The sequence below is a fragment of the Aphelocoma coerulescens genome, chromosome 6 (genome assembly GCF_041296385.1).
Source record: "Aphelocoma coerulescens isolate FSJ_1873_10779 chromosome 6, UR_Acoe_1.0, whole genome shotgun sequence".
NCBI lineage: Eukaryota > Metazoa > Chordata > Aves > Passeriformes > Corvidae > Aphelocoma > Aphelocoma coerulescens.
In genome coordinates this window covers 19,189,581-19,210,559 of record NC_091020.1, presented here as the reverse complement: position 1 = coordinate 19,210,559, position 20,979 = coordinate 19,189,581, and the positions used below count along the sequence as shown (strand labels likewise).

Here is a 20,979-nt window from a genome sequence, read left to right as displayed (position 1 = left end):
ACTTTAAAGTCTAATTTTCACCCGGGCTGAGGCAAGGGCCATCTCTCTCCGCTGAGCCTATGTCTCGGATGCATTTTAAAAGTAATTGCGAAGGGTCCCGCCGCATATCATTTGCAGACGGGAAGCGAGCATAAATCCAGAGACCCCTCGCTGCGAACAAAATCAAACTTTGCCGTGGTACGATCGCTTGGAAAGGCGAGGCGTGTGCAGAGCGGCCCCCCAAAACCCATCCGGCGGCAATTACGCGGCGCTCTGGCAGCGCCGGGGTGCGGGCGGCGGGGCAGCGCTCGGCGCGGCGGGGCCCCCCCGGCCCCGCACCCCCGGGCACCCCGGGGCGGGGGGGACACGCAGGGGGCTGCGAGCCCCGGAGCGCCAGCGCTCGGAAATAATGGGATTGTGTCGCTGCCGTTCACATTCCTGGCGTTTGCTGAGAAATGACGGTTTTTTCTTTTCATCCTCTCCACCCCCCCTGCTCTGCACACCACGTGGGCCATTTGTAGGGCCCAATAGACCTATCCAAGTTACTCACTGTAGACAGCGCTGGAAATAATCAGATTAAGGCCAATTATGCGTGAGATTATAAAGGCAAGTGCTGAGAGGCAGAGCATGCTGTAGACAGATATAAAGACATCTGGCCACTTCCAGAACTCCACAGAGCCCTTCTGTCTCTGCAGCCAACAACTCACAGCGCCTCATTCTAAAGCAAAACACCCCCAAACCCTACCGGTGATTTTTACTTCTGTTCGATTTAGGTATGGATTACTATATTCATGTACCTTCTGGATTTTTTTTGCTGTTGTTTTTAGTATGACTGCATATAAATTTGAATAGTTGTTTGGGGATTTTTCCTTGCCGAGGACATTGGCTCCCAGTGTGCTGGATGCTTTAAAAAGAAGACAGCTTTTAGGTTTTATTGCTGTTTCATTTAGGCAGAATAATTTAGATTTTTTTTAAGCAGTTCAATCTTACCTACAAACATTTTTTCTTTATGAAATTATTTGCTCCGTAGAGGAATATTTGAGACAATTAGATAGATAGATAGATAGATAGATAGATAGATAGATAGTGATGGAGATGGATGGATGGCTAGATAGATAGAAGAACAAGAGAAACACAATCTGCTATTCCGTGGAGGAAAAAAAAATACAACAAAGTTTTGCTGATTCTGATTACTGTGCGCCTACCACGGAGTTTTCTGGCTTTTTTAATTCATTGCACAGGGTTAGATGCTACTTCCTCTGCTTCCTCTGGGATGGGCTTTAGGGTTATCAATGAGTTTCTCCAGGTGTTTTCTTCTGGCGCTTCACCTATTCTGTTCTTTCCCCTCTCTGTCTTCAGGTCTGCAGGAGGCACCTCGGCGGTGCGTCGCGGTGCCCGACTGGGGAGCTGGTGCCGGTCCGTCGGTGCGGGGGGTGCGCGGGAGCCCCGCACCCCGCGGGCTGGCCCCGGCCCCGGTCCCGGTCGCCGTCGGGCTCGCAGCTGCGAGCAGCGGGCGCCCACCCAGCCGCAGGGCCATGTTCTACTTCCACTGCCCCCCGCAGCTAGAGGGTGAGTGTTGTCGCACAGAGACGTGTAAGTACAAGAGCTGAACTTCGAGGTGTCTGTCTGTGTGGCGGGGGGTGCGCTGGGGACGGAGGGACAAACTGTGACCGGATTTGCGCCACGACTGTCGCGTGCAGATACGTGCTGGGATAAAATGCAAATTTACAGAGACAACTAAATATCATCCTTTTCCTTAAGAAAATACAACCCTATCCCCCTCCCCTCTCCTAGCTTTCCCCTCTTGTCACAGGAAGGAAAGAAGGATTGCATGACTTTTTTTTTTTTTTTAATTTGATTCCTGCTGGAAAGGGCTTGGTTTTACACCCCCAGCCCCGTCATTTTGCCACCTGCCTCCCCTCTGTGGATAGCGATCCCGCAGTTGAGCCTCAGGCTACGAGAGAGATGCTTTTCTCCCCTCCCAGCACAGATGTTGGTGTCATGGCTGTAATCGGGACACTTTCAGGACGTGGTCACGCCTCCTCCCTCTAGCCGAAGGGACCGCATAAATCTTTAATGCTATTTTGCAAACATTCTGTGGGAGGATGGGGAAAAATGAGGTTCGGCAGAAAAAAAAAATTAAAAAGCGGAAAATAAATATTTGGGAGGATGTTTTTCTTTGTGTTATTGGTCAGAGACATTATTATTATTATTATTATTATTATTATTATTATTATTATTATTATTACTACTACTACTACTACTACTACTACTATTACTATTGCTATTGCTATTGCTATTATTATTATTTTCCTTTTTAAAAAATTGGCAGCCTTCAGGGTTTCCCCGTGTCACCCCCGTAGATGCCCAGGGCCCTCTGCCCCCGCTCGTAGTGCGCGGAGCATCCCCGGAGCCGCGGGTGCGCAACACCAGCCCCCGGCGGGCTGTCCCGCCGTGCCCGCGCCTCCCGTGGCCGCACGGCGGGGAAAAGCGACCTGGCCCCGTAAAATCCCCTCGCCCGGCCATCCCGCTCCTTGCACAGGCATCCCCCACTGAGAAAGGGTCTTTCCCTGCGGCAGCGCTGGCAGGAAGAAGTGGTCCAGCGGTTTCATCCTACTTCGGGGAACGGTCAGCCCCTCTTTAAGCACGGCTTCCCAGGCCCAGCGGACCCAAGCCTGTCTGTGCCTTCCGGCTGGGAAAATTCGCTTCCCAAAGTTTTCTCCGGGCGGGACAGGGGAGCCCGACTGGGCAGGACAGTAAGAGGGTCCCTCCCGCCGCTGCCACGGAGCCCTGAGGCGGCTTTGTTTGTTAGTTTTTGGCAGACAGCTTTGGAAACGTGCTCTTGTTTTTGCTTTTTGTTTGCTGTGCGTTTGTTTTCCCGGCGGCAGCGTGGGGCCGGTGCCTGTGTTTGGCGGCCCGAGAGGGGAGCGGCCCCGCAGGCTGCCGCCTCTCCCGGCCGTGTCCGGGGCCGGGCCCTCGCTCTCCCGCCGTGGGCAGCAGCGGGGCGGGGGGAAGGGGCGGTCTGTCCTGCCGAAGGGTAAAAACAGCGTAGGGCATCACAAGCGGAAAAAAAAAAATAATACACCTTCGTCCAAATCCCCCCACCCATCACCAAACCAAAGAAGTGGAAACAGAAGAACTCTCCTCGGCCAGCGTTTGGGCAGCCGGGGAGGCCCTGTGCCACAGGGAGGAGACCGGCCTCGGGGAGTCACCGGGACAGTATTTTATTCTCTGATGAGCCTCTGCCAGGCCTACATCGAGTGAGGTCTGTGCGAGGAGAGGGCTGGGGGCCGTGTTTATCTTCCAAATGATGCTGCAAGACGAACGGCGACCTCCAGCCCACGCACCCCAGAGCACTCCACGGGCAGGTCTGCGAGTGGGGTCACGGGGACACTCAGCAACGCTTCTGGGGGCTCGGGTACTTTTCTGTTCCGTGAGGGTTTATTTTGATTTGGTTTTTGTTGGTTCGTTTGTGGGTTTTGGTTTGGGGTTTTTGTTGTTGTTGTTTTCTTTTTTTGGTTTGGGTTTGGGGTTTTTTTCGTCTTTGGTTTAAGTTTTGACTGTTTTTTTGGTCTGTTTTGTTTTGTTTGTGGTTTTTTTAGCCTGTTTTGTCAGCGAACAGAAAGGGAGTGACACATTGCAACACGGGCACGGATGATGTGTGACTGGGGGAGCCACGAAGGCCGGGGTCTGCTCCATGGAACGTGGTTCACATCGCGGTGGCCCATCTGCCCTCTCCCGACCTCCGCCTGGGGACAAACCCCCGATGCCCCAGTCGGCCCCTCGAGGAAGGGCAGGGCGGCCTCGTCCAGCCGCGCTGCTGTTCCGCCGCGGCCGAGCCCCCGGTGCTGGGCTGAACCGAGCCCCGTGCCCGCGTTCTCCTCCAGGAGCCAGGGCGAGCAGACGGGGCCGCTTCGGCCGCTCTCGGGGATGCGTGGGGCGGAACCTGACTGCGGCCCCGCTGCCTCCTCGTCCGGGCGGCGGCTTCCGCGGGCTCCCTCGGCTGCCGGGCAGGGTCTGTGCGAGGCTGCCGTGCACACGCGTATGTCAGAGCTTCGTCTCTTAGTCCTTTTAAAGCACAAATAGCTCGAAAAATGCTCTTTCCCGGGCCAGGGTGAGCTCCGGGCGGTAGAATCCCACGGTGCCCGCAGCAGGCCCCGGGGACATGGGGCAGCACTGCCCGCCCGAGCGGCTCCTGCCCCGGCCTTTTGCCCCTAACGCGGCTCTCGGCCCATAGGCGCGGCCCCCTTCGGAGGTCACTCCGCCGGCGACTTCGACGACGGGTTCCTGCGAAGGAAGCAGCGCCGCAACCGCACCACCTTCACCTTGCAGCAGGTAGGAGCCCTCTTCTCTCTGCCCCTGGCCTCTGCACCCACTGGCCCCTGCTTGCCTTCACCATACTTGCTCCCTGCCTCCCCCATGCCTGTTCCCTGCCAGCTCCCGACCTGCTTCCCGCATGCCCCATGCCATGCCAGCCCCTTCCTGCCTGCCTGCTGCCCCGGTGGCCCCGCTTTCCTCATCCATGCCTGGCAGACACCCCCGTGGGGCGGCCGGATCCCTCAAGGAACCCTCAAGGAACCCTCAAGGATCTCTGCTCTCCTTCCCTCCCTCAGCTCGAGGCCTTGGAAGCCGTTTTTGCTCAAACCCACTACCCCGATGTGTTCACCCGGGAGGAGCTGGCTCTGAAAATCAACCTCACGGAGGCCAGGGTGCAGGTAAACATCCTGGGGAATTACTTAACTCGGATGTTCAAACTGGCAAACTTTTTTTTTATTATTTTTTTTATTTGACATCATGACTGCAGAGTGCACATTTGGCCAAAGAACGCAAATGAAGACGATCTGTCATTTTCATGATGCACTTTAATAACATCAACATAATGTGGAATATTAGATTAGGTTGATTAATCGGTCATTCATAATTAACTAGTGATAATGTTCTACACTAATTTGTCCGCGTCTCCAAGGTACTAAATTACATCAATGCACATCCATTTCCTTGCTTTTGGAGGGGGGGGCGTGGTGCAGAGAAAAGAGCTGAGACGTGATTCTCCAAAGCAGCTATGACCACTGTCAAGCACTGGGGTTAGTCAACTGCAGGGAGCCCAGCTGCCAGGAAGAAAGCTTCTTCACCTCTTCAACTTTTCTCCCTTTCGCCTTCTTTCTAAACACTTAATTTAGGCAGCTAAAGAGCCTGCAGAGCAATTCCCACACCTTTAATATGATCCAGTAAATACCATTGGCCATGATTACTCTTTCCACAGCCACACTTTTCCACCCCTTCCTTTCTTCCTTCTCCTCACCTTTTTCCTTTTTTTTCCCTTTTTTCCATATGTTTGTTTTTCCATATCCAGTCCATGTGTACGTCTACAAGCTCTGCTAAGAGCAGCAGTCCTGCAGTTGTCAGAGATAGATCCCTGTAATTCTTCAGGCATCCACCACAGAGTTGCAAACCATGTTTTGAACACAATTATGCATTCATTTTTATTTATGGGGGTTTTCTGCACGCTGTTCTTCTATTTTTTTTTATTTAGGTGCTTGGGGTTAAGACTATGCAAAGATCTAATTGTAGGAAATATAATAGCTTGCCTTTTGTTCCCTAGGGTCATGTTAGTATCTCTTAAAACCCAATGGCTGAAGAGAGATAATGGAATTCACCACAGTAAATTGGGGATTGTAAACAAATTATTTCTCCTATAATCAGATTATGTGATCCTGATTATTAAATCTGAACATGAATCATTGGTCATATGCGGGCAAATTAAACTGATTATTATTTGGAAATGAAAATCTCCTTTTACCACTGCATTGTAGGTACTGGCTTAAAAAAATAATAAAAAATGCCATTTTGGCTATTGGTGCCTAAAGACTGAACTGCAAATTGAGATAAATGGGACAATTATTGAGCATTCAGAAGTGGAAGATCATAACTTCTTCCTGAAAGGTGCAAGGGTGAGATAGGGGTGGTGACAATTAGATTGCTGAGGACTGGTGTTTAGCCTTGTTGTTGGCTATTATGCAAACAGACAATAGATGCAAGCATTTGTTTAGCCTGCTTTCATGCAGGGACATGGGGAAACACAGAGGATGGGAGATATGTTTACATTTATACCCCTTGCTCATTCAAATATGATTAATGTGCTATAAAGCAGAGTCTTAATCGAAGATGATGTTGTCAAACAATAACTAAATAGGGAAATAAACGACTTCATCATGCTCTTTCCTCAGAAGCAGGCGAACTGTCAGTGCAAAGTCATTAAAATATGATAATGAAAAATAGCTCAATTAAATATTGTTATAGCTGTGACCTTCATTCAATTAAGACACAAGAAAGTGTCTGCATTTTGCTTTGCATTTAACTGCTCTAAATTTAGAATATAGATAAAATCATTATTCAATGTTTGCTGATACATGCAATTAAAAGGCAGCTAACTAAAATGGAATTGGAGAAGGCGAAGAATAATAATAACAATCTCGCCTATACTTGAATTCATGTATTAAAATGTGAATTTCCTGACCTCAAAAGAGGCTTGGCATTTTCCACCTCAAATATGGTGCTTTCAGCATATCAGCTCCAAGGTAAATGGAAAAAAAAGTTTTTAGACTAATAGCCAGGTGATAAAATCAAGAGTATGAATATTTGTTTTGCATATGGAGAAAAAAATAAAGCTTGGAAACTGGTGTTCTATTCTGAAGTCATAGTGTGGCCGGAGGTGGGGCAGTTGTACGAGCACATTATTAAACTGCAGAATGATCTTCCAAAATTAATGTCTATCAACTTTTGAGTCCTCTGAATGCATACTGAACATGAAAGGAAGAACAGTCGGGCAGCCCTCTCCAGAAAATAGGCTGGATAAGATGGCCAGATAGACACCTTTTCATTTCTGACCTCTCTGATTCTAGCAGCAGCTGATTTAAAGACTTATATTTCGTCAGAGTGCTTAGGTAGGTATTTAACACCACCCCTATAAAAAGGCTTTTAGATGTGTTAAAGCTTAGAAATCAGTGAGAATTAAATGTGTCTGTAAAGGCTTGCACACAATTAAATGCTTTGCTAACTGGCACAGTAGTATCAAAATACTGCTTTTTAAAGTTTTTGTTGTAACACGCCTTTTGAATGTCTTTAGACATTTCTGGCTTGTTTTCGAGACCCAGCAATATTACAGATATGAATGTAATCCTAAGAGTCAACTAGAATAACAACAGGGATACAAAGTAAGAGGAAGATTTAGACAAGCTTCTAAATGTCAGATTTCACTGGCCTAACAATTTACAACCTCCTTGCTTCACATTTGGCTAAACACAGTTTTCACCCAGGATTGCTCTCCTGCTCCAGGTGTGGTTTCAAAATCGAAGAGCTAAATGGAGAAAAACAGAGAGGGGTGCTTCTGACCAAGAGGGCTCTAAGGAAACCATGGCTGAGGTGGCACCTCCTGCGAGGAATTTAAATTCCCCTTCTCCAGCAGATCAAACCAGGAATAAAAAAGAGGGTCTGGAGATCCAGCAGAGGTAAGAGTAATACAGGATATCAGCTGCCTGTCTGTGGGGCAAGAATGCCTCATATATGTGTACGTGCATACAGATGTGCTGCTATGCCTTGACCTACAGGTATCATCTTTCGAAGATGAGGTGTTTCTTGAGCAACTCACTGTTGCCTGTGGAGATGCTGAGAAGCTGGTGGCTGTGGGAGGCTGATGTTGTCCAGCCTTGGTCACATCTAGTTGGACACTGAGACACCCATGTGTTTGTGTGCATGCACGAATGGAATCAGCTGGTTCTGGTTTTACAAGGAAGTTGTTTTCTTTTCTCCATCAGCCTGAGCCGAGCAGTGGGCCCTACGGGACCTTTCTTCCCTTCCTGCCTGCCGGGGACTCTTCTCAACACAGCCACCTACGCACAAGCTTTATCCCATGTCGCCTCTCTAAAAGGTAGATTACTTTACTTAACTTCAGGGACAAGCTCCAAGAGCATCCCTTTCAAGCTAAGTGTCATGGTCCCACTGCCCACTGTGGGGAAACCTTTGGGAAATGCTGGATCCATCTTTCTGTTTAGATTGGCAGTATTTGCACTGATCAATGCTGCATGTACTGAAGTGAATCTCTTGCTGTGTCTCATAGCATCATTTGTGGCAAAACCCCTTCATTTTATTCAGACAGTTACTTTTTGGTAGGTCAGGGTTTCTCTCAAGGAGTAAGACAGGTAGGGTTTGCTCCTTTAGAGTTTTTGTTGCATATGCTTTTTTTAAGAGTTAAATTTATTCTAATAAATTAGTTATATCATCCTTTTGCATTATGTAGTACCTGGCACCATTACTGATGCCTCATCCGCTCTTTGCATGTGGTTTCCTTTGCAGTGCATCTGTACAATCCAAACCTTTCTCTTCTTGGACAGTTGGTCCCCTTTGAGAACTTGAATAAAGCATGTTCCTGGGGACAGGGGAGGATGCAAATTCCTCATTGCCTGGGACCCAGGCTTCAGGAAGGGTACACCCCGTGTCTGTATACTTTCAGTTTCCAAAAAGCAGCAGTATGCATCTTTTAAAAATAAATCACCTACTGATCCATTAGCTGTTCTTAGTCTAACAATTTATAAGACTAAGGGTGTAAGCAGGATGAATTCAATTTATAGATTTATAGGATGCAAAGCCTCATAGCAGTGCCAAGCACAAAGAGGCACATACATTTACTCTGTGTCCCGATGTGCTGCAATAACTTGTGAGGGAAGTTTCTCAGTTAAAGACCCACCACTATGAAGAAAAACGTCCTCTAATACATCCCATTGTATTCTCTGGCATACCTCATGCTCCTTGTATTCCCAGTTAAATCAGCACTGCCAAAGTATATTCCTGAAGCAAATGTTTGGAACTCTCCTGAGTTCTGCATTAAGTCCAGTGTCCTGCTCCCTGCACCCCCTTCTCTCCTGTCTTTCAAAAAAAGCTGAAGCCAGACAGACCACACAGTTACTGCTCTTTTGGTAGGTGTGGGACCTGGAATTCTGAATCCAGAAAGGACACACAGGTGTGACCTGAACCCTAAAACTTAAAGGCTTACTGTCACCTGTAAGTGGGTGCCCGCTGTTCAGAGTGCCTGAGTCCTCTTGATCTCTGTCCTGTAAAGTCTTGGGGCTGAGAATTTTGACTTCTTCCATTAAGCAGGAACAGCCTCTCTGGAGTAGATACAGCTGAAATTCTTCAGGCAAAAAAAAATTGTTCATCGATAAATGTAGTCCCAGACAGGTTGAAAAGTGTGGAAATAGGGTTGTGTTCAGTGAATAATTTAGATGGAGTAAGGGGGTTTTTGCCCTTAAAATTTACATTCAAGGATTTTCAGAATTAAATGCATCAATATGTTGTTCTCACCTGTTTCATGTTTAAATGCAGCTAAATTTAAAGAAAAAATTACCCAAATAAATAAAGCCAAGCAAAATGAAATAAAAAAGATTTAAAATTTGTCATGAGGGGTTGGTATTTTTAGTTGGTTAGTTTTCTTTTTTTGTTTGGGGTTGGGTTTTCTTGTTGTTGGTTTTGTTTGCTTGCTTTTAGTTTTATTTATTTGGAAGAGTTCCTGATACTCTTTTCTTTGATTTTACATCTTAGCCACTAAATTGAGAAACTAATAATTTGCTCTTTTTTTTGCTTGATTGAAATTTTACAACCTAGGGGCAGAAAAAGTTCTATTCCTGAATCTTCTGTAGATATGAAATAGTCAGTTGCCCAGACTAGGAGACAGTGTCCCTGAAAAAATGGTCCCAATTGTAAATAGAGGGGTTTTTTTATAATTTGTATAGGGATGGTCAGTTTTCAGATGCCTGCACATTGTCTTGGTGAATGTTGTCAGTTATACATGCAGTTCATTTCTGAAAAGTCTGTTTTCTATTTTCTGCCTGGCACTAGAAATCTCCAGATACATGCAAGGGGACTGGGATAAAGTAGTGTATTTTGATTTTATGAAATCCAGTTACAGGTTTGCACATCTGCGTATCTGCCTACCAGGAGCTTTGTGGAGCTGCCTGTGCCTGTCAGTGTATTGTTATCCTTGCAAGGAACTGGGGAGTTTGAGGAGAGCTCTTTTTCCTTTTGCTGCTAGCTCTGCTGCTAGGGCTTAGTAATGTCAAATTTTGGCTGTGGGGTTAAGAGGAAAGAAATTATGGTTATATGAGGGACCACATTTGATAGGTACAAGCAGAGAATAATTGTAACATCTTTCTTGTGATATTGATATATGGAGTATTGTCTCCTCCTTCGTTGGCTCATCTCCACAAATTCCTCTTTCCCCATTTCTCCAAGAGTAATTCACTTGTGCAGGAGTAGGGCTGTACACAGCAGTCACTGAGCTTTGGTCCTATTAACTGGTGACCAGAAAAATCTCTAGAGCTTCTGAGTGGACCAAAGGTATCACGGGCCTAATGCACAGTTTATTTTTCTTTTGTATGGGAACTCCAGGTGAATGATTGTTCATTTAAACCAGTGTATTTGAAAGCATAACCAAGCTCGTGCCAGTCTGGAGGAAAAGATAATGGTTGTGGGAAGGAAGGGAAGGGCAGGGAGGGACACAGTGTTCACAAAACCTTAATATGACTGTCTTTGTCATATGCTCAGTTCAGTTTATTTGACTCTCCCTTCTTCCTTTTGAGACAGAAGCTGTGTGCACATGGGGCATTGTATGTGTCCTTATATGTCTTAATTAAGGGACCTAAGCTTTTCCCTTGAAAATCTAGTTGCATTTTGCTGCAGAAATGATGCCAGAACCCTGCCATAGTGAATCTGGTGGTGTAGGAATTTATGTCATATAAATCCCATACAATTCAGCACAGGGCATAAAGTTATGAGCTGTTTGTTTTTTGGATTGCTTGGATAAGGGAAAATCCAGCAAGTAGAAAGGTTTTCCAAAATTTTGCAAGTTTTATTGAAGAGTGAAATGATTGAGAGGTCTTCCCAGTATCTGTCTCATGCCAGCCATGCTTTGAAACTACCAGGAATTCTTTGTGCTTTTGAAAGCAAAATACTTGCTTCAGAATCAAAGCACTATTTCACTATGAAAGGATGCATGACCCTGCTTTCTTCTATGCAAGTGTCAAACTAAATGCAGCTCCTCTATGTGGATCTTGTAAATAGATATGTATTCCCACCACTGGGAGAATAATCCTGGCCAGTAAAGGGAATCACATTCTTTAGTACAGCTGTAAGGGCTGCTTGCAAACAAATGAGCACTCTCAGCACATCAGGTTCTACTAGGAACTGCAGGTTGTTTTCTTATTCTTTTGAAGAGACAAGATGTGCTTTGTTGAACTTGTGAGCCAACACTTTGCTGGTGTCAGTGAGTAATATTTGAATGATGCTTTAGAAGGAGACCATTAATATCAATACAGTGAATAACAAGTGATGATGGTGATGTAACTAATTAATAATTATTTTGTGCTCTCAGGGACCATTTTCATTCTGTCATCTGAGAGTTCTCCATCTTTAATAAGATTTTCTCTTTCTCTTTCTCTTTCTCTTTCTCTTTCTCTTTCTCTGACTTTGCTTGGCCCCAGACCCAGGTTTCCAAAGCTACGTAAAGTGCTTAGGGCACAAAGTTCTTGGATCTAATTTGTAGTATAAGGATATAATAGTTGAGGGTGAAGTTGGTCTAGAAGAGACAGGAAATCTCAAGACAGCCTCGTCTGGGGCAGAGACTAAGCCTGCAACTTTGCTTTTGGAAAGACTGTGAAGTGCACTGTAGGCTTTCCTCTTGTGGCTCTGGACCCCACATGTGCCATTTCTAGGATATGGGGATATTGTTAGAGCATGAGACCAGGTCTGCTCTGATGAATGAGAAGAAAGCTGTTTTCCCTAATCACTATGCCCCTTGAACTCTGCTGTCTCTGAAACCGAGATTTTTTCCCATCAGAGCGAGGATATTGGCACCACAGGATGTTCTGTTAAGAAAATGGGCTGGATATACAATGCAAACAAAACTGTTATGCAGAATATAGACTTCTCCAGAGAAGAGTATATTATCACTGGACAGTTTTTCTCTGTTTCTATCAAATGTTCTCTATTCAGTAATACAACAGACCTTTTCTTGTCTCCTGTCTCTCTGAAGTTTAGCTCATGGAGGCTGTAATTAGTAGCAAGCATCTGTTACCTACTGTATCATCTCCCTATGTACTATTTGGTCAGGAAATACAATTCTTCATTTGAAAAATTAGCACAGGTTCATAATTTCTGGGATATACAGTGTTTCCTACTTCAGGGGTTTAGTGCTTCACCACTGGCCATACTCAGGAAGAAGGTTGACTCACTGAGATGAAATTTCTGATGTTCATTACTCTGAAATTGTCCTGAATTGACAACTATGCTACTTCATTGTGGTGACTTCGACAGTTCCATGATCTTCCAAGATGAAACACTTACTGTAAGCCAGGCATCTGCAGTCCATTTAGTAGATTTAATTGCAGACCTCAAAGATGAAGGGAAAATACTTGTTTTATTTATGGGCTGTGTAACTATAGAGTCATCAGGAGAAGCTAGTGTTCTGTGCAGAGAGAGACCTCAAAGTACCTCCTTAATGGATGACAGCATGAATGCAATTCATTAATGCAGAAGATGTTATTAATGGGTGTAAACAAGAATCTCCGTTTTTCAGCGGATGTGTTCTACCATTCTGGTGGCTGAGGCCAAGAGTGTGTCTGTTACGTTCCGCTGAAATTTCCCCAGACCCCATGATGAGTGAAGTGTATGAGGAGAGAAATAATTACACTTGCCAGGGAATTACTTTCATAATTCACCCACAGCTCTGCTCTGTGCAAGTTATAGCTCAGTTGGTTTTCATGGCACCTCCACAGCACTGATGGAGAAGTACGGTTGCATTACGCACATCCAAATGGGTATTGCAGGCCACCATTGATTAGGCTCTTTTATGGTTTGTTGCTGCTGTGGCTGCTGTTCATATGAGGGAGGCTTAATTGCAGTATCCAGGAAAAAAAAAATCTAAAACATAACTAGAACTGCCCATCCATTACAGTTCAATTTCTATTATGGAAAGATGAAGGGAATTTGCCCAGTTCCATTGCGCAATTCCCATTGCCAACACTACAAAAGAAGTGTTCAAGGACCAAACCACTACACTCACCCTTGAACTGGTGTTTACTGACTTGAAGCACCACTGTTTACTGTAAGACTGGGGAACGGGAATAAAACTCTTGGGGTCCTTTATTTTCAGTGTCACTCTTGATTATGGTCTTACTGACTTTCCTCATGTAACATAGCCCATATATTAAGTGGGTTTGTTTGGCATTTTTCCTAGTTTATCTGCCACTCTGACTTCAGAGAATCTAAAACTTTTCTTTAGTTTGCTGCAGATGCACACACCTTGAGTAAGTTATTTTGATTCCCATATCATAGGTCCCCAGCTCTAGCACTGCCCCTCACAGGAAGAGATTTTTGGTCTTTTTCACAAATACTAGGAAATACGCAGGTACTTGGAACCCTAAGAGCCATGGGTAGGAAATGGGTGCTGTCCTGTTCCTCCAGGACAGATGTTGATTAGGTTAGTGGACCTCAACTGGGCAGGGGTTCCTGTTGATGAGGTTGCCGAGCTGACAGTATTCAAAGGACTGCTTCTGTTCTCCCAGCTTTTTTGTGTGTTTGCTGCCAGCCTTCCTGCCCTAACAGGCAAGTCCTGGCTTCTGATTTTTTTTTTTTTTTTTAATGAGTACTAATGGCACAAATAAAGGAGGATGAAATCCTCCAGTTCCAGTGTCAAGTTATGTAGATAAAAAGGCTGCTGATAGAGCAGCTGAGCCAGATCATCAGCTCTTTGTTGTTTCCACTGGGCATATAGGGGTCACAAGCAAAGGAGATACGAAGTTATAACATTTGGACTCTGCTGTCACCTCTGAAGTGCTCTTCCAGCCTCTGGGCAGCACAGGGTACCTTCCACACTTACCAGCTTCTCACTAGAAGGAGAAACCGTCTAGTACAACTTCAGCAGCCTTGAGGCTACCCTAAATTAAACTGGGACCATCTGATGCTTCTCCATTTCAGGCATTAAGCTCACACCTTTCTTGTTCTGAACTTCCTGATTCAGAGCTCAAGAAGATTTAGATAAAACCACTTTTGTGTTTCCTGCTTTTGACTTAGGCTTTAAAAGACAGAATGCTGGTGTTGTGTATGAAGTGCAAGAGGGAGCTCCTTTTGAATCAGCTCCAACTGGTAATCAACACTATGAACTTGAGGTTGTTGATGAACTTCCAATCCTTATGAAATGGATTCAGAATTTATGAGAATTTAGAGCTCAAGAAAACCAATGTGACTACTATGAGAAGATAACAATAATTAAATCAAACATGATATTTTCCCTGAAAACTAAACAGCGTGGGTTGATATATGAGGATTTTAAATAGGATTTTTTCTCTCCTTCCCTCCATGTCAGGTTACCATTCAGCTGTCCAAATCAAATGCTGATATGCACAAATAATAAAAGAGGAAAGGAATGTGGAGCTTGTCTTTTGGAAAGACTACCTATTAAATCCTTTAAGCTCTTGACTTGAAACACAAAATACATATTTAAAAATTTATATTGATATTTATGTATCAATATGTGCCCCACTCCTACCCCTCTCTTCCCACCTGAAACTGAACCATGGAACTGCACAAAAAGGTCCACAACCAAAATTATAGATCAAATATTGTTACAATTTAAATGTGATGTTGGCAGAGACAAGACAAAACTAATTTAATTTTTCCTGTCAGTCTCTCTAGTAGATCAATTAAACTGCCAAGTGGATCAAATATTTCAGATTGTATTTATTACATTAAGTATTTATGTTCAGGCTGGGCATTTAAAGTATGATCTCATATAGGAATAGGAGGAGATTCAGATCAATTCAGCAGAATTTGCTGTAAGTTAATGGAAATCTAATTGTGTATTTTAATTTTGTGTATAGGAGGCAGTAAGTTCCTGAAAGAAAGCAAACAGTACCCTGTCCATATTGCAGCAATTTGATACAAATCTCGTTAAACTAATCTCAGATTGTCATAGTAGTTGGTGGGAGCTGGATCAAGATCTAGGGCTAATGGCTTAACCCTGACTGATTTTGATGGGAGCTGGATGCCTGAAGTCCTCTGAAGATTTGAAATAAGTAGGAACAACAATTCCTTCCTTCCCCACTGAGGACTCAGGGCTGCTGCAATAAGATGTTAAAAACCACTGCTGCCTGCTATATATGGATGCCTCTTTCTTGGTCAGCATTACTTTTCTGGAGATTGTGGGCTGGCTGATGGGCAGGTGGAGACCTTGGACTCCTGAGTGTCCCATTGTTGGTCTGGGCTTTGTACTGGCAAAGTCCGATACATTTCACTGGACTTACTATCTGCAGATTCAGATGACTGTAAGGTAGAGTCAACCTTCTTTACAACATACATTAAAAAGGAACAGAAATCCTATTCTCCTCTGTTCTAGCTGGAACCTGCAGCAAATGATGCTTTTTACTTTACTTTTTTTCATGTGTGAGCTGTTTGCAAGTGTTTTAACCTCAGTGAAAATGAAAGGAGTAGTTTATGGGTGAATTATTGCTAGAGATAGCTTAGTTTCCACCACAGGTAACTGCACCCTCAGGTTGCAGAGCCACTAGGTAATATCAGGGCTAATTATTAAGGAAAGAGCTTAGGCTGGTACTGAATACTGATAAATATTTTATCCCTCTAACAACAGAATGAAAATTATTCTTAGGGGATGGAGCTGATTCCTGCTTTTTTGAAAAGGGGAAGACTGCTTTCCACTTCTCCCCACCTCCCACCAAGCAATGTCTGTGCCCAGTCCTGCATTAGGCACTGCGGGCCAGCCCTCCCCTCAGCCTGGGAGCTGAACAGCCATGTTTGAAAGCCTCGTTCAGTTTGTGTTAGAAAGCAGCAGTGCAAAGGCTGCTGATGCACCCGCAGGCCTCCCAGCTCCCCCATCTCTGAGCAGAATCTGAAGATGGTGGGACTTGGTGAAAAAGATCTGCTGCAAACTGCAGGGACTCTGAAGGGCCTCTCCTCCCTCTTGTTAAAACAGTAGCTGGCCAGAACCCCTGAAGTGGCTGTGATTCAACAGGGCAGAAAATTAGTTTATGAGCATGGCTGGTGGTAGCAAAAACTGTAGGTTGTGTTCTGAGTGGATTTTATTTTAAACCCTCCTCCTGACCTGCTCAAAACAGCCACAGAATTCAAGACTGAGATTCCTAGAGCTAAAAGGAAAAGAAGCAGAGGATTTTAGTCAAGTGCTGAAACTTGCTTGTGCTTGAATGCCTGGACCCACAGAAATGTTGGTCTGCTGATCATATGCTTTATCAGTGAAGTATAACAAGAGAAAAGTGTTCTTTCCATTTATATTAATAACTTGTCCTTTATAGATGCTGTTTTTTGAAATACAGAGAGTACTTTTCCCTGAATGCTACCTGCAACCGCAAATCTCTGACAATTTCTGTGGAGAAGTCTTGCCAACATCCTAAAAACAAACAACTGGCTGCCTTCATTCCTAGCAGATGGGTGCTGACCCGTTGCTACCAAGAACAGAAGTGTAAAACTCTGCAGGTTATTAGTTCCATCACTTAGTCATGAGCCATTTAACTCAAATATTAACTGCAGAAATTAAAGCAAGTCCTTGGCTTGGAAAGATCAGGGGAAGATACTGCATTGTGTCAGGATGTGTGTGGCTGGGCTGTTTCTTGTTGAAAGGTAGCATATCAGCAAAGACAGGCTTTTGCCAGGGGTGTACATGAGGATGTGGACTTTGTGTGGCCTCTAAGACCCCTGGAAAAATGGTGACTAATGATGTCTGGTTTTTTAACCAGAGAGTAAATTCAAGAAGTAGCTCAGCCGTCCACCCTGCTTCCCCATCCTACTCCTCTGACTCATTTTCCAACATTCAATAGATGCATCTAAGCTGGGTACCAGTGTGGCTTTTTGGATGGACTGCATGTCCTGCCCCGTGATCAGCCTACACTCCCAGGTGTGCTTGTTTGGGAACTGGCACAAGCCCCAGCATTATCAAAGGGAAGCCAGAGGAAGAGCTGCTGTGTTCCAGCTCAGGAAGGCAGCTGGTGGAGTGAGGACTGCCTCTGTCAAGGGGTTGCCGGGAATCTTTTCAGCTTAAAGACAGAGGAACCACTTCCTCCGCTCTCCAGTGTTTTCTTGCCTCCTTGGAACAGCCATGGGTCTCAAATAACGGTACAGATGCTCTAGCCCATCTCTCCTGATGAGATTCTTAAGATATATCACAGCAGCAAATTCAGATATATTCTTAAGATATATCACAGCAAAATTTGGCTCACTTCTGGAGGCTGTTCTCTTTGAGGTGTCACCCTTAAGCAGCACAGACATTGAATGGGTAAAGGTAGAACAGACTCTTGCAGGTAGACATGGTGGCAGTAGCTGGCAAGGGCCCGGCCAAGGAAAAGTATCTAATTTTACAGTGAGATAGGAGAAGGTTAACAACTGGAATATTTTCACCTTTCTCTCTGCTGTAGTCTTTCAGGCAAAGAACCCCTACGCTCACCCACCAAATGCTGCTGCTCACATCGATCAAGCTCAGTGTGCAGGCAGAAGGCAGGGGGCACCTTCAGCATGGGGCTGGTGGCAGCCACAGAACAGCAGCTTGATATGAGAGGAGGGAATGAGCTGAGCCTTGCTTATGAGGAAATCTCATGTGTGATCTGAACTTCACTGCTCACTTCTGTCTCTACTTCCCTCTCGCACTCTGTTTGTCACCCTGGATGACTCACAGCGTAAGATCCTTCTTACAGAAGGATCAGCAGAACAGGATATGGGTGTTCTAGCCCTGACTCAGAGAACACCCGTGTACTCACTAAAGGTCAATGTACCAGCTAAAGGTCAACCCTATCTCTGTTGTCTTCAGACTGACCATGGAGGGAACAGTCAGACAGGCTCCATGATCTTCCCCAGCAGTGATGGTGCCTTCTCTCCTTCCTCCCCAGGGAGCCCGCTGTGCTCGTGCTGCGTTCCAGACCCCATGGGCCTCTCCTTCCTGCCCACCTACGGCTGCCAAAGCAACCGCACCGCCAGCGTGGCCGCGCTGCGCATGAAGGCGCGCGAGCACTCGGAGGCTGTGCTCCAGTCTGCCAACCTCCTGCCCGCCGCCAGCAGCAGCCCCACTCCTCCTGCCAAACCCGGCCCTGAGGGCAGCCAGGACAAGCAGCCCTCTCCAGCCAAGGAGCACATGGAAGGGGAGAAGAGTGTATGAGACCGGAGTGGTGCTGGTGCCTCGGCTCAGGGCAGTGCTCCACCGCCAGCACTCTGCCATGGGGTGAACTGCAGTGTGGCTGTGCCCAGTGGGATGTCATGGGGCCACCAGGGACCCGGCACAGCTGAGTGGCCTCTTTGGCTGCCTTTCACGCACCCTTGCTTTTCTTGTGTCGCTGTAGGTTCATTTCCTTCATTTATCGGCACTATCTGTGTTTGGAAACATTCGTGAAACTGTTTTTATTCTCCCCCCCACCCATACATCCCAGGGACACTGAAAGGCCCAGGATCCTGGCACATCTCGACTTTCCATCCTATCTGAAATGGATGGCTGGAAGCAGCACATCACCTCCAGCTGTGAGTTCTGGGGCAAGAGATGCACCCAGGCACCAGTTACTCCACTGCTCACAACAGAGGGGAAGGAATATCCAGGTATATCCCAATTTGGCCTGCTGTTTTCTGAAGGCATTTGACTTCAACCAAACCTATCCCAGGCAATCCAGGTGTAAGAGAAACAGAAAATAGAGCGAAACTTTTCCTTCTGTCTTCTTTTCTCTGAAAGTGAAACTTCCCACGGAGCAGATTACTGGGAAATTGCTGAGATCAGTTTACTTGTGACTAAAATCCTTGCACTAGCCTCTGTGTGAACATTAGTGTATTACTCTTGCCATTCTCTGGCTTAGACATGAAAGATGCATGACTTCAGAGTGGCATTCACAGCTTCCAAACAGCAATGCTGGTATTTAATGGAGAGTGCAATTGTCTCTAGATCTGCACAAAGCTGGGGGTATTTTGACATCACTGTCCTGGAAAAGAGACTGGAAGAAAAAAATAATCCTTCATTGGTAGACTGCAAATACATTTTTCCATGTTTTGTTTTTAATAAAGAGGAAATAAAGCTTGGAAGGATATTCCTTTATGCCATCCAAATTCAGACTATTCGATTTACCGAACGCTTGTTGTAATGAATCTAGATATGAAAAGATATTAATTATTATAGATTGGGAACAGTGCAAAGGAGATATTGATGCTGTAGTAATTATAGTCTTATCTCTCACCCAAACCTCCTGAAAGCAAAGCAGACTAAGATCTGAAGAGCAGTCATTTTAATCTGGGGTGTCTCTCATTTTTTTCCATAGGAACTGCACATATGGATTTGAACTTAGTGACTTGAACTTGCATTTTTCAGGTGCCATTTGCAGACTGCTTAGGTGGGTCCACAAGTATCCCTGGAGTACAGGCTGAAAACACTTCTCCAAGACTTTAATCAAGTAACATGGAGTCTAGTGGAAGGATTTCTGTCACCTCTGATCCTGCACATTGTGCTGCAGACCTCCTGGAATGTGCTGAGCATATGCTTTTACACAGGGTTTTGTTTAGCTGTTCACAGGATCCAAGTTTGGGGATGTGCTTGGAAAAGCAGTCCTGATTAAGGCTGGCAGCAAAAATTTGTCTCTTCCATATAAGTGATCTCAGCCTATGAATTTCACAGAACCTGGGACTTCTCTGGGGCTCACAGGACCCTTTCATACCCCCTGGTGCACAGCTTCCTTTCCATGAGGCCCAGTTTGATGTCAGCACCCACTCAAGGGGTGGGAGCCCTGGTGTTCGTGGAGTGGCTTGGCAGCACCAGGCACCATCATTGTTGAGGAGCCAAGGGTACCAGGCACCCCCAGAGTGGAGTTTGTGTCTTCTGGGCACAAGCCAGCAGAAAGGGCATTGCTGGGTCCGTCCTTCGGTCAGAGAACAAAGAAAAGGGCCCACATTCATCGAATGGAGTAATTTTGCTTTACTTCTGCCACATAGTGTGTTTCTTTTGGGGATCCTTAACTGTCCTAATGCAGGGAGGGCAACATACAGTAGTCTGTGATCTGCTTTTGTGCTCTAGCTTCAGGAGTTGCTCTGCTGAACTGTGGGAGGAGGTGGCTTTTCTGGCTACAAGTTATGGCTTAGTTCAACAACAGCAACAACCCCTTTATTCCACCAAAATAAAAGAGATCGCTGTGTGCTTTGTTGTGGGGAGTGGTTGGAGGAGAGAGAATCACTGTTTTCTTAGTGATATTCCCAATCATAATTTTTTTTCTCCCTTCTAAAAAAAGACTAAAAAAAAATTCCAGTCCAAAGAGGCAGGCTCAACTTTGTTTCAACATAATTACCTTGCATTCAGTTGAACTTCAGCCCTTCTGTACACTAACTCTTCAATCTAATTGTTTGATTAAACTCGTATTTCCTCCAGAAAGGTACATAAATAAGTGAATTGTTGAGCAAATTAAGAATACTTAACAGCATTGCATCTGAAAAGTAGTTACGCTGATTAAATTTTCTGTCCTTGAGGATTTTCAGGAAATTACTTTTGATCGTCAATAACACAATTAAGTAAACTACACGCACATTAGCATGAATAATTGATAAGAAATTATGTATTACCACGAAGCACTGATTTAATAATTCATGATGCGACACTCTAGTGACTGTGCAAAACTGGATAACATCGACAAGTCTGCCTGATGTTGCTGGAAATGCTGCAAATACAAACAGTTTTGTTGTACAATAAAGGAAAGTATCTGATGCATGCTGTAGTTTCTGTTTGTTTAATACTTGAATAAATTTAGAAAGAAGACCCTGAAAAGCTCCTGTACTGTTTTCATTCAGATCAATTTCTGTGTGCAAGCATCTGCTTTCACACTGATGACTGTCCAGTTCTGCTTAGACCACAATGATATTACAGAGTGAGGGAGGCTCTCCCATGCGTAGCTGGAACCTGCTGAGTGTCTCAGA

At 45.2% G+C, this 20,979-nt stretch overlaps 1 protein-coding gene across 1 annotated transcript; it reads left to right on the top strand.

The window, feature by feature from the left end:
• The first annotated feature begins 1,514 nt into the window (after positions 1 to 1,514).
• DRGX (dorsal root ganglia homeobox) lies at positions 1,515 to 20,764 on the top strand. Its single transcript, XM_069020416.1, has 6 exons — positions 1,515 to 1,548; positions 4,217 to 4,314; positions 4,593 to 4,694; positions 7,315 to 7,487; positions 7,794 to 7,906; positions 17,937 to 20,764. The coding sequence occupies exons 1-6, from the start codon at positions 1,515 to 1,517 to the stop codon at positions 18,200 to 18,202; spliced, it is 786 nt and encodes a 261-aa protein (XP_068876517.1). The 3' UTR covers positions 18,203 to 20,764.
• The last annotated feature ends 215 nt before the right edge of the window (positions 20,765 to 20,979 follow it).